This window comes from Mugil cephalus, chromosome 17, assembly GCF_022458985.1.
Source record: "Mugil cephalus isolate CIBA_MC_2020 chromosome 17, CIBA_Mcephalus_1.1, whole genome shotgun sequence".
NCBI lineage: Eukaryota > Metazoa > Chordata > Actinopteri > Mugiliformes > Mugilidae > Mugil > Mugil cephalus.
Window position 1 is genome coordinate 11,469,444 of NC_061786.1, and position 12,920 is coordinate 11,482,363.

Sequence of the window (12,920 nt, forward strand, 5' to 3'; positions counted from 1 at the left end):
TGTATAAACGAGGCTGCAGGAGTTTAATGTGCTCACTCTAAATAGCTGGCGCCAGAGTGAAGCTGTTTTCAATGCAAATTTTGACTTTATAATCTTCAGTTGGTGTCTCATGTCACAGAAATTAACTCAAAGTTCAATAATAAAAAATAAAAAAAAGTTACAAACCAGCAGAAAGATAGCAAATTCCCTCATGAAACACCAGTTTTACCAGATCGAATTAAACCCATGTCCAAATTCTACATTTTATTCTGAATATAAAGCATTTCTGAACTAGATCATACCCTCATGTTTTGAGGAATTCTGACAACAAATGACGCTTTTTTTTGTATTGGTAGTGCAAGGGAAAAACATTTTAATCAGTGATCACTATTGAAAAATCACATTGCTATTACCTACACGATTTGGATATTGCGTTGTAGAAAATGAAAATATGCAGAGACCACCCGATTCTCCCCCTCACGCGAAGGAGGAAAAAGGAGGTATAACAAACTGAAACCCTCTTCCAAGAAGAGCTACTGGGACAAAATTTTACTACAAATGTTACCACAGAGCTTATGTCAAACAGTGTACAATATGCACACTTGGGGGGGAAAAAGTACAAAATTGAAAAGGTGTCATTGCTGAGGATCAATGCAAATTTGACAGGTATTTCAAAAACTTGAACTGGTTGTGTTAAAGTATATAAATACGTTTTTTTTTGTTTGTTTGTTTTGTTTTTTTACGGCAGATCCATGATTAACCTCTTCACAAGAAGAAACCGTAAATTGTTCCATCTGGGTGCAGCCAAAGTAGCGTGGGAGGCCTGAAGGGGTCGGGGTTCTCACAAGTTCCTCCGTATAGCAAAAAGTTCACAAAGAGGTCATATCTCCGTTCAAACCCTTCATCTGGAGGCAACGCAGGAGGTATTTCTTCTCTCATAAAAAAAAGCAGGCCACGGGACATTAGTTTGTCATGGAGCAGAGATACGGGTGAAATCCTCCAGTGTAGCTAGCGTGTCGCCGCTAGCCCGGCTCCTGGCTGACTCACTGGTTGTTTTTGGCTTTGGCATGTGTGAGGATGTGAGACTTGAGGTTGGTCGACTGGGCGAATTTTTTGTTGCAGCCGTCAAAGGGGCACACGTACGGGCGGTCCCCGGTGTGAATACGCACATGTGTGCGCAAGTTAAAGTCCAAAGAGAACCGCTTGCCGCAGCCTTCAAACGTGCACTGAAAACAAGAGAGAATCAGTCAGTGATGTATGCGTGTGTCAACCAGGCTCACAAAGTGATACTGTTTTTCTCTGGTGAGAATTTGAGAGGATGCACGGCCAAGTTTGCACGCTCGTGAAAAGCTGCAGCCTTTACCGGAACAAAGAGAATATGTGTGAAGAAACTCACCTGGAACGGTTTCTCTCCTGTGTGTACAAGTTGATGCCTCTTCAGCTTGGAACTTTCCACAAACGCTTTGCCACACTCTGCACAGACGTGCACACGGGGCCCGTGGGTATGCAAGTGTTTCCTCATTGCCGAGTTGTCCCTGAACATCTTGCTGCATCCCTAAGAGGGAGAGAAACAACAACACTTATCGCTCAGGACACTTAAAGGCCGAAGTTTTACCATCGGAAAACAAAAACCCGCCTGCCGCCAGGAAGACAACATCAGCGATTAAAATACACACAACTCAGCAAACTGTGGCCTGTGTGTTTAACCCTCATATTTTTAACAGCACTGTGTACACTGATATGAACAGGATTCCACACTCACTTTATGAGGACAGGCTATTGTCCTGGGCGCATCGTCTTCTTTTACTTTCCTTGGCTTCATTCTGCAACACAGATTAAAGTGGTCAAATTACGAACTGTGGTTTATTGACATGAATTACATTCTTTTGTTGTTTTGCCCTACAGTAATAGTGCTTCTTTTAGAGGTTTCTGTTTATCCTGTGTGAACATCAACGATAACAGTTACCGTGCAAACTCTGCCAGCTGTTTGGGGTCTGACAGGTCGATGCCTGGGATGCCTCCGGGTGGGAGCTTCTTCCCCGTCATGTATTCAGAGTAATCCGGAGGAGAGTTCTCTCCTGTGATCTGCTCCTCGTGGTCTATGTCCTTCTTGTCATCTGCATGACAGGGGGACAGTTTTAGAGACTCGTCAATAAGGACAGCAGGAAGATAATGTGGAAATAATTGATTACATAACTGGGACTTCATCACTGCAGTCACCTGACAGAAAATCCTGTTTGTTCCTAGATACGTCTTGTGACGTAACACGATCTTAAAGTTTAAAGTTACAATAATGCAGACTCATCACAATTATTAACAGTCTATAAATGGCACTAGTAGTACAGTGTATCAAAATAATTTCCATCTTGGATTTATAACATAAACGGAAACAGAAGTTGAATAAAATGCCACTTTCTATTGTAAATAAGCATAAATCATTTGCAAACATTTAAAAAAGTTACTAGGGAAAGGCAATTTTACATATACACAAAGAAATTCCATTAATACATAAATACACATTTGCAGAAAACGAATTTGTTTTTTGTTTTGTTTTTTCATTTTTGCTGTGACGTTTAAATCCCACCTCTGATAATTAAATCATGTGTCTTTTGTGAACTAAACCGTGCTTTCTGTGACTGAGGCGCAGAACTAGGCAGACACAAGAAGAACTCTTTTATGCACACAGAATCTAATTTCCACTCCATTTATTGTACTTTTTACAGCTGTGGGAAAATAGCTTCTGCCTAAAGCGTAAGAAGCGTAAAGTGCGGGGGTTTCTGTATGCACCACCTCCTCCTCCGCACTTAGCGAGGGAGTGAACTGCGCCACAGCGGCCTAGCGGAGCCTCGTTTAAATACACAGTCTGTGAGCGGAGCCAGCTGCATGAGCTCCCACTCTCGCCGCCATCTTCGTCGGCCAAATAAACGCCATTTTTTCGGGCCGCCATACTTTCTAGACCGGGGAAATATGGCGGCGCCCATCGACACATAAAACATGGCTTCCCATAAAAACAAAAACATTTCAAATGGAGTTTAAGTTTCTCGGAGGTGGGAAAAGGCTCCTACTTTAGCGGAGGACAAGGCCCCAGCTAGGCCCCGTCACAGCACACACACGCAGAGAACAAAGCGAGGGGGCAGCTTGCAGGAATTCACTCAGGACTCTGAACTTACCCGATGCCCACATAGTGACTGAAAATTCCCCCTCCAGCGTCTTTATCTGGACTTGCTTCTGCTCCCATTTTCTGCCCATCTCTCCCCCGCTCAGGTAGCTCTTTTTGCCCGCTTTCTTTCCGCTTCCACTCTTCTTCATCCGGCCTGTTGACGAGCTTTTCCCGGCCACAGTTACCAGAGTCTGTTCGATGTAGTCCTCCTCCACGGCGGGCACCGGGATTAAAATTTGGTCCTCGAAGCCGTCATCTGTGTGCAGTTCGGAGTCATCCTCGCCCACCACCTCCTCTCTTGTTTGCACCAATATCACCTCCTGGTGCGGGTGAATCGAGGTGGGATCATCCGAGTCAAGAGGCTGTAAGGCGATCATAGGCTGGTGTTCACCGTCCTCTCCAACAACTGTTGTCTCGATTGTCTCTACTTCGATTTCGTGCAATTCAACTATTTCGGCTGGCATTTCTGACCCGTCCGTTTCTATGTACAGGGTGTCCCCCGACGCCATGTTAAGTTCCGTATTTCCCCCTACTTATTAGCTATTTTTTTTTTTTGCACACTCTTGCCTTCCTCCTCCCTCTCCGACAACAACTCTCTTCGGTGGTGTATTCTCGTCGCCACAGCGCTCCAGTTATGAAGTCTCGCGTGATTTGGACCAAACCTGATTGTGGAGTTGAAACTTTACTTGAAGCGTCTTATTTCTTTATTTCAAGAAACTTATTTATTCGGAATATATGAAGTATGTATATGCTAGAGCTACCTCGTTTTAAGTTTACACTTTAAATTTTTTTTCATTCCATTTTCTTTCATGCTGTTTATTTTATTTTTCGTTTCTCAGTTATGCATTTAAACTAATATTGTTATTTTATTTTATTTTTTTTTACCTTGCGTGCTATGTGGTATTATAACTTTTTTGTTGTTGTTTTTTTCTACTGACTGCAGGTTGTAAAATACATTTCACTGTTCATTGTGCTATGTATAACTCTGCGTGTGTTATCTCAAAGTAATTGTTTAAATTAAATGGCATTGCAATAAATGTAAATATGTGCGTTATTATCTATCTATATGTTTCACAGTTCCAGCTTATGTAAAATAACTTCTGGATTCGAACCGTGTAATATGTAACTGCTTATTAGGGTGGCACTGACAAACATTATTTTATTTATTTATTGGCACTAAAATGTGAAAAAAATGTGAAAAACTAACGGCAAAGGTGACATAATTGCTGGTGCTGTCTAAGGCTCAGATATAAGCTTTTACATTTACGGTGATTAAAAACAAAGTAGATAATTCTAACAATTCACACACGCAAACCACTTAATGTGTAAATAAATAAAAATGTTTCATTAAAAAAATATATATATATATAAATATGTATAGACTACAAATTATATAAAAAGGCTCAGAAATTAAAAGTGTTAAACATTTCATAGAAAGAAATGCGAAGAAATCCAACATATGCTGGGATATTTGGAGATGGAGCTTACATACTGCTAGCAAATTTACTAATGTAGACAAACAAATATCGATACTAATGATGCATCTCAAAACCAAACTGTTGATCCAGTCAATGAACAATGTAAACAAAAGTTCGTCTGTGGTTTATTTGAAGGTAACATTCATTGTATCTTTTTAGATATAATTGTAGTCTTATTAGTATTTTTCCAGCGTAACCTGTGCGCAGGTAGTCGATATTAGCAGGTGCGCCGCCACTTTTGTCCCTCCTACTGCCCGGGGCTGGGTTGGGGGGAGGGATTTGAATCACACCTTACACCTTCGGCCTGCAAACCTGTGCGAGTGGGTGTGCCCCGATACTAGTGCAGGTTTGATGACACACGTAACGCCACAGAGCCAGTTGTCGCAGACGGAGAGAGGATAGCCATGGGGAAGACAGGTGGAAGAGGCGACTTTGAATGGGTCTACACTGACCAGCCGCACACTTCAAGAAGAAAAGAAATTCTGGGTAAGAAATTCAACCAATTTAAAAGCTCTTATTAGATTCTTAAATTATTAGTTAGTTTGTGTGAAAAGTTGAAGCAAGATTTTTGTCCCCTGACTTTTCACTATAAAAGCGTAGCCGGTTAAACCTGTTTACAAGCGGTTGCTTAACGAGCTATCAGTCCACAATGGATGCAGGGGAAACGTAGAGACTGATACCATCGATGATGAAACACATTGTGGACCATTTTTACATGTTTGACTAAAGTTAAACTCACCCTTTAACTACAGGTATATAGACGTAAAAGTGTAGTACGATGCCAGTAAAATTTAAACTTAGATTTTCCAGTCATGTGACACTTTCTGTCCTCTCTGCCTTTTACAGATGTTGATGTAACTGTTGTAACATGAGCAGAAACCGCTCTTTCCTAGAAAGATCGAGCATGGCTACGAGCAGCAAAGTCAGACATTTATCTTTTGTCAGGGTCAAGGTATGATGTTAAGGTGGAGATACTCAGATATGAGGGGAATTACAGGTTTCAGCCTTTTAAACCAGCAAAAGATGGAATTAATTTTAGTTAAAAATCTCAGTAATGAGTTGTTTTTGTAGGTGTACCATGCGGCCTTGGTGTGATCTTTTTCTTCTTACTAGAGAGACAATAACATCACGTTGATAGCTGGTGCAGATGACAATGCCTTTGGGCTTGCTAGGTAACAAGACACATTTGATGCTCATGGCAAACACAGACACAATGCTACTCATGAAGTGAGAAGAAAGGCTTTGTTAGAGTCCAGAAATCCGAGAGGATCGCTGGAAAATAATTTTCTTGCCCATCTGTTAGTGAAACTGGGCGTTCATCATCCATTTCCAAGAGAATATTATCAAAAACCGTCTCTTGTCTTTATCTGATGCATCATGTAAATTCATTTAAAACAGCTCAACAAGATACAGACCCTTTGATGTGTACATGATCAGGGCTTTGTCCAGAGGTCGCATGGTTGCTCAGGTGTGAAAGAAGCACACATAAGGGGGGGTTGACGCCATCAAGCCATTAAATATTAAAGCATTTTGCCTTAATTATCCCGACGGACGAGGCAGAAAAGTGAGAATGTCAGAGGTTATTGTGCTTTCATGTCCATTTACTTTGTGGTGTTAGATAGTTTGATTGACAGGTGGGTTTTTATCTATTCATTGGCTCCTTGTTTAGGGTGTCTGAACAGTGCATGCTTGACACACAGGCCATAAAGTTTATATTACCTTGCTGGTTCCAAGGTCATGAATACCTCCTATTTAGGCAGCCGGTGAGGTAGGTTAGAATTGTAGCCCTGTTGCTGCTGTTTAAAATTGACCTCATAACATCTAAAATGTTAAACCATAATAATAAATTAAATTAATAATGGTACAGTGTGTGCTGTACAGATACATTAGGCTGTTCAAACCATTTTTATGATGCCTGGTTATTTATTCAACCTAATTTCTCGTGGGCCAACACCTGGAGATGTATAGTCCACAACCATGCCTCCAACTAGAATTATGTTAAAATCAGTGACTGTGGAGAGGAGAATTCCCCTTGGCTAAACTTTAACTGAATAAATAGGGTTCGGTCGGTGAAGGGGAGACCTATAAACTCCAGTAAAGTCACTGAAACCACACCCTGGAGTCTTTAACCCTTTACGTAAAGATGAACACAATTTGCATAGAGGCATTACGCAAGCCAGATGAAAACAAAAGAGCATGCCAGATTTGCATGTCACATCGCCCGCTGATGTGTGCCGGTCTGTATTCTGATGTACTCGGTTGCATGTCACGATGAGGTGCTCCGCCATAATCCTGTAATTTTTCGGTGGTTGGATCACATGGTGCAGCCTCTCCCGGCTTACCATAAGGTGTGGTTACCGTTACAAATCAGAACTTGTATGTCATTTTAACTGGTTATGTTATAAAAGCAGTGTGAATTAAACCCATAGCTCATTTTGTCCGCAGCGTTTTGGAGCCACTCCCTTTTATCTCTCAGCGTTATAGTTCCCACAGCAAAACAACACCTCTGCCAATTAAAACAGATTTTCGTTAGCAGGCTCATCCCATGAGAAGTGTAGGTGTCATATACAGCGTGTTTGACTGTGTTCTTTGGGATATGTGTGTGGTGTTGCTGTGATACATTGATAAATTGAGACCAATTAGTTGTAAACGACTGAATTCGTACTGGTAAACAATTTTCTCTACTTGTCCATGACATTTATCCAATATCTACAGTCTGACCATCTCATCATCTAATCTTTCTTCTCCATGTGCTTCTTTCCTCAGCCAAATATCCAGAGATCAAGTCTCTGATGGGTCCAGACCCCCAGCTGAAGTGGGTGGTATCGGGCATGGTCCTAACTCAGCTCCTGGCCTGCTACCTGGTCCATGACCTCTCCTGGAAGTGGATCTTTTTCTGGGCCTACGCCTTCGGAGGCTGCATCAACCACTCTCTGACTCTGGCCATCCACGACATCTCTCACAATGTGGCCTTTGGCAACAAGCATGCGAAGTGGAACCGTTGGTTTGCCATGTGGGCCAACCTGCCCATCGGGCTGCCCTACTCCGCCTCCTTCAAGAAGTACCACATCGACCACCACCGATACCTGGGGGGTGACCAGCTGGATGTGGACATCCCTACAGACTTTGAGGGATGGTTCTTCTGCACCCCAGCCAGAAAGATCCTCTGGCTCTTCCTCCAGCCGCTTTTCTACGCCCTGCGTCCATTGGTGGTCAATCCTAAGCCAGTGGGTGCGCTAGAAATACAAAATGCAGTAGTTCAGCTCACAGCAGACGTCATTATATACTATTTCTGGGGGCTGAAGCCTATCGTTTATCTCATTGCTGGATCTATTTTGGGCATGGGACTTCATCCTATCTCCGGACATTTCATAGCTGAGCATTACATGTTCCTGAAGGGACACGAGACATATTCCTACTATGGATCACTGAATTTGATCACCTTCAATGTTGGGTATCACATGGAGCACCACGACTTCCCCAGCATACCTGGCAGTAAACTACCTCAGGTGAGGGTTTGTTACTGTTATAAATCAAACTGTCACCAGATAAACTCTGGACTTGAGTCATTTTTTCCTAAAGAATGAGCACTTACAGCCCCACCAGCTGTGGGGAGATAAGATGGGCCTCTCCTGTCTTTCAGAATCGAACAAACCAGATATCTGCAAATACCACGCTTGACTTTTTTTTTCATTCAACTGCAAATATTTATCTGATGGATGGACGGGCTTTGTAAGTGATTAACTGCAGCCTCTGCAGCGTGAGTAGAGCTGGAAGAGATGAGATATCTAGATATCCGGTTAGTTATTAACAGAGAGAATACAAGCCTTTTTATTTAGTGTTTTACAATAACTAAATTTTCTTTTAACTTTCACTTGGTTTACTAAAACAGTTGACACTTGAAAGGTGAGTATGAGGCCTCTGAGATATGAGGCCTTTATAAGCTGGCCTTGTTTCTGTCCTTGTCTGATTGTCCTCGTTAAATAATCTTTTATGTATAAGACTCTGACTACCCAAAGACACTTTACAGCTGCAATTGAGTTTATGATCTAAGTTGTTTATTTATCCTTCCACCCTTACCTCACTGTTTTTTCTTCTTCATGTTGACAGGTTAAGCAAATCGCAGCGGAGTATTACGATTCCCTGCCCCAACACACTTCCTGGACCCGGGTATTATGGGATTTCGTATTTGATGACAGCATTGGTCCCTATGCCAGAATCAAACGGGAGTACAAGTTGAGCAAGCAGGAATAGATCTTTGACTGATTATATTTCCCACCATGCAGGAATGTGAACTTCAGTTGTCAAATATTCACAGATAAAATATCATTATATTAGTTTAAATGTGCAATGTTGTCACTGTATGTAAAGTTAATAATATGTTCAACATACGTCTAATTAGTCCTGCTATCGGTATGGCAAATGCATGTGCACATGTTAGTTGCATATAAACACGGTTTATGAGAACGGTATTTCAGCGTGTGTCGCTGAATGCCTCGTTATTTATTTATGTGCGCATTCCTGCTTTAAACACATGGCCCATTGTCAGTCAGATGGCATAGACGTGGAACATATATGTTCACCTATGAGTGGAGACAACGCACACTAACAAATACATTTTATTATTACAATTTTTTTTACAAGACAAAGGTCACTTACATTCCTATGAGGTTGTTCATAAATGATACTACCTCCCTTTTCCTCAGACTTCTTAATATAGTGCGATTCAAGCTAAGTTTTGTCACATCGGCTAATATGAATTTACATCCATCGTGCATAATGGTGCTGAAGTGGAACATGAGCATTGAAACTTACTTTTTGGTAAGAGGAGCCTTTTCTTCAGTGACGCCCCGTTCTGCCTGTTTGTGGCTTCTTTGTGATGTAAACCACCAATTACATGCGCCGGGAGTGGACAAAATAACAGAAACTGTATAGCAGGTAGAAAACAGGTGGGAGACTTGGGAGTCTGTGTTGCTCACTAATGATTTGACAGATTTGTCAACAGCAAAGGTTGCATCGTGCAATCACACATTAAGCTATCGCACATATAAAGCTAAGTTTTATGTGATTGGGTACAGTGGTGAAAACAGGCCGTACTGCCTGATTTGATGCTGCATCCAGCATAAATTCTAAAATATAGCAGGAAAAAGGGCCAAGAGATTCAAAATGAACAGCTGTGACAAGTGAACCTTTACCAACACTCATTTAAAGTTACTTTATAGTTTGTCACCCTGAACGGCAAGTCAGCACTTATGAATTAAAACCTGACAAGCTTTACCAAATGAGTATTTACTACAGGGCTACTCTAAAGTTCTGTTATTTTGTCCACCCACTCTATGTGCAACTTAATGTATGTGTTGATTTACAAGCGTGATATAGAGGGTATGCATTGACGTCACTGCCACCCGGAGCCGCGCCCCCTGAGTGGCTAAAACATGGTGAAACCTATAATACAGCGTGAGGAAAATGTGGATTATCAGATGAAATGAGGACAATTTAACTCGAGAACGATCCATACGAAATAGTATGGATTTGGAAAAGTGGATTAGCCTCAGTTTCAGTTAGTTTTAGTTCATTTCAGTTTAATGTAGTTAAACAAAAGATGCTAACACTCAGAAGTAAGCTTTACTGAGAAGCAACTTTAGCCATACAATACTGTAGCGTTAAAAGGATGACGAGGAGTGGTCATAAATATTCCTTTTATTGATTTAGTGTTATTTGTTGTTGTTACTGTCCACAGATGTGTGTATATATATGGTTACTGTCGGCCGTAATTAGCCAAAACAACAACACCGACGAACACATAATAGCCCTCCTGAACATAACTTAATTAACTTAAGGTATGACTTCATGAAAAAAAATACCGAATAAATTAATATAACCTGACATAAAATGTGAAACACAACACCAGGTTTCGGTGCCTGTAGCGATCTTCTTTTGTTTGGCGGTCGGATCTGTAAAAATATATCTGCTTTTCAGATCTGTTGGTACAGCCAATCGCACAACAGCTCGTCATTTTTAACTAGACACTATTAAAACCTACAATTCAAACTAATGCTGCTAATCTCTATGATCCACTGTCACTTTTTGCCACTCAGCAGCTGCAACCATGGAGACTTCGCTGGATGTGACGTCACATGCATACCCTCCATAGTTTCAATGTAAAAAGTCTTTATATAAAAAAAAATATATTCATGGCATCTCGGTTTGTCGTCTTTTATTTAAACATAATCCAGGAGATTCTTTGCTTGAGACACACACAGCAGGATATCAGATGGCTGACACGTGTGTTCTTTTTGTTCGAATGAATTTACTTCCATTTGCGTTTGAAATCGGAACGTAGTTGAGAGCGGACAGAGTGGATAGAATGCAATGACTGATACTCAATCAAATCCTTCCTGCAAAGACACATTTAGCTACCATCATCACGTAGGCCTACCATTCACTTTCTGCACATTCTTGGCTAGATTTGCATATTGCCAGACCAACCCCCTTTTTTTTTATTTATCCCCGCATCCCCACACACACATCGCTACCATTATCAACTTCAACATCTCATATAAAAGAAGGGGATTCTTCGTAGAAACAAACCACTATAATAAATGTACCACCGTTCATTTATATATATATATTTTTTAAAACCAAATAAAAACGAATTCATAGAGACGAGGGTTTCATGCATACTTGGGAGGTTCACAAAGCATAGGATGACTGATAGATAACACTACATTGTTTTATATCTAGGTAAAACCAGGTGGCACATTTACAGTTACAGGCCTGTTTAGTGAATGATCCCCGAGTTTCAATGATCTCACACATATCCAGAAAGAGAGACAGAGGTCTCGGTCACACTGGAGTTGTGGAGCAGACTTTCGGATTCACTGCTAGAAAACTGTTGTTATGCCTTGGATATGGGAGAAAGAGGTAACTGAATTGGTTAACTGCGGTTCAAATATTAAGGTGTTTTTCATTATCTCCAGAGAGACGCACAACACCAGTATGAGCAAGATCATAAAAAGTTCTTTTTGTAAATACACTGGCTGAGGGGCAGGTGAGTCTGCAGCACTGTTATGCCCATGTTGTGCTTGTTGTCATCAAATAGTTAGGGATGAACTAAACAGAAATACAAAATATAAAAGGCTGACATAAATGGTGTGCAAGATTCCTTCGTCCTTCAGTAATATCAATAAAATACTCATTGTCATCAACAGCATCATCATCATCATTATCACCACAGGTTTTTTTTTAAATAATAAAACAGTAAAAACTTAGAAAACAAAAATATTTTCTCCTTAAGACCAAACAGAGAACAAAGAGTTGCAACACTGGGCTGACTGAGTCGAGGTGCACAGAGAGGACCACAACACCAAACTCAGCACAAATGTCCGTCCTTTCCTCGTTTCATCTTTTATCCGTTCTGTTTGAGTTCATCAGTCCTTCGGCCTTTCTTCATCCTTCTCTTCTTCATTAATCGCCACTCTCTTATCTGTTTCTCTCTTCCTTTATTATTTTTGCTGTCCAGCAGACTTAAATGTTGGCACAACATCTCTGCAACGTGCATCAATGCATGGCGAGGTCACAGAAACATTGAGAGAACATTCCCTGGTCCTCGTGTCTGTGCATCTGCGTGTCCATCCTCCTCCAGCTCCTCCCGACGCTCTCCACTGTTTGTACACTCAGATGAGTTTAGGATGTACTGATTCTGCCGATTTCATGTCTGATGGCTGCAAGACAAGAGCGCAGGCTTTCAGAAAAGAAAGCTTCCCCGCATCCTCAACTGGGAGCTTGTTATTATTGCCTCCAGCAAGTTTTCTCATGCAAGAATGTCTTGAGTCATTAAAAACTACTGTGTGGTGAAGATTAACCATTAAACGTGTCGCACCACCGTTTACTGCGGTGAACTTTACAAGCACTGCCCCACTCACCATTTATAATTTCATCTTTCACTTTGTGCAACTCTCGAACAACTTCGTCCAAAATTTCCTGCAGGACAACAAACGAGCGACAACAATTGCTTACACGTTTCCTTTCAACTAAACAATGTGTAAAAAGTCATTAAAGTCAATGAAGCATAAACCCCATAAAATCCTTAGTAGTAAAACTCAGTGAGGAATTACACCAACCTGTTTCATCCTGTCAAATTCCGTGTCTGCTTCACTAGTGCTGCCGATGGGTCTAACTCTGAAATACAAAAAGGTAACTTGAATAAAAACTTCCTTTTTAACCTCCCCAGACCCTCCGTCCTCCTCTGGGGACACTACATTTTAGGTTTGTGGTACAAGGTACAAAACCTCATCAAATTT

General features: G+C 41.2%; 3 protein-coding genes across 6 annotated transcripts in view; 1 reads left to right on the forward strand and 2 right to left on the reverse strand.

Annotated features, from left to right (window-relative positions):
* Nucleotides 1-328: 328 nt before the first annotated feature.
* On the reverse strand, nt 329-3,911 carry yy1a (YY1 transcription factor a). Its single transcript, XM_047610806.1, has 5 exons — nt 3,150-3,911; nt 1,946-2,096; nt 1,742-1,802; nt 1,376-1,534; nt 329-1,205 (listed from the first exon to the last, which is right to left on the reverse strand). The coding sequence occupies exons 1-5, from the start codon at nt 3,646-3,648 to the stop codon at nt 1,023-1,025; spliced, it is 1,053 nt and encodes a 350-aa protein (XP_047466762.1). The 5' UTR covers nt 3,649-3,911; the 3' UTR covers nt 329-1,022.
* A 1,029-nt stretch (nt 3,912-4,940) lies between these two features.
* degs2 (delta(4)-desaturase, sphingolipid 2) lies at nt 4,941-10,817 on the forward strand. Its single transcript, XM_047610604.1, has 3 exons — nt 4,941-5,103; nt 7,384-8,126; nt 8,728-10,817. The coding sequence occupies exons 1-3, from the start codon at nt 5,022-5,024 to the stop codon at nt 8,869-8,871; spliced, it is 969 nt and encodes a 322-aa protein (XP_047466560.1). The 5' UTR covers nt 4,941-5,021; the 3' UTR covers nt 8,872-10,817.
* A 2-nt stretch (nt 10,818-10,819) lies between these two features.
* evla (Enah/Vasp-like a) overlaps nt 10,820-12,920 on the reverse strand; it is a 34,781-nt gene continuing 32,680 nt past the window's right edge. For all 4 annotated transcript variants that reach the window (XM_047610603.1, XM_047610602.1, XM_047610601.1 and 1 more), the window contains exons 12-14: nt 12,741-12,798; nt 12,543-12,600; nt 10,820-12,341 (exon numbers count right to left, since the gene is read on the reverse strand). In XM_047610603.1, coding sequence (XP_047466559.1) covers nt 12,304-12,341; nt 12,543-12,600; nt 12,741-12,798 — 154 coding nt within the window. In that variant the 3' untranslated portion in view covers nt 10,820-12,303. The remainder of the gene's footprint in view (nt 12,342-12,542; nt 12,601-12,740; nt 12,799-12,920) is intronic.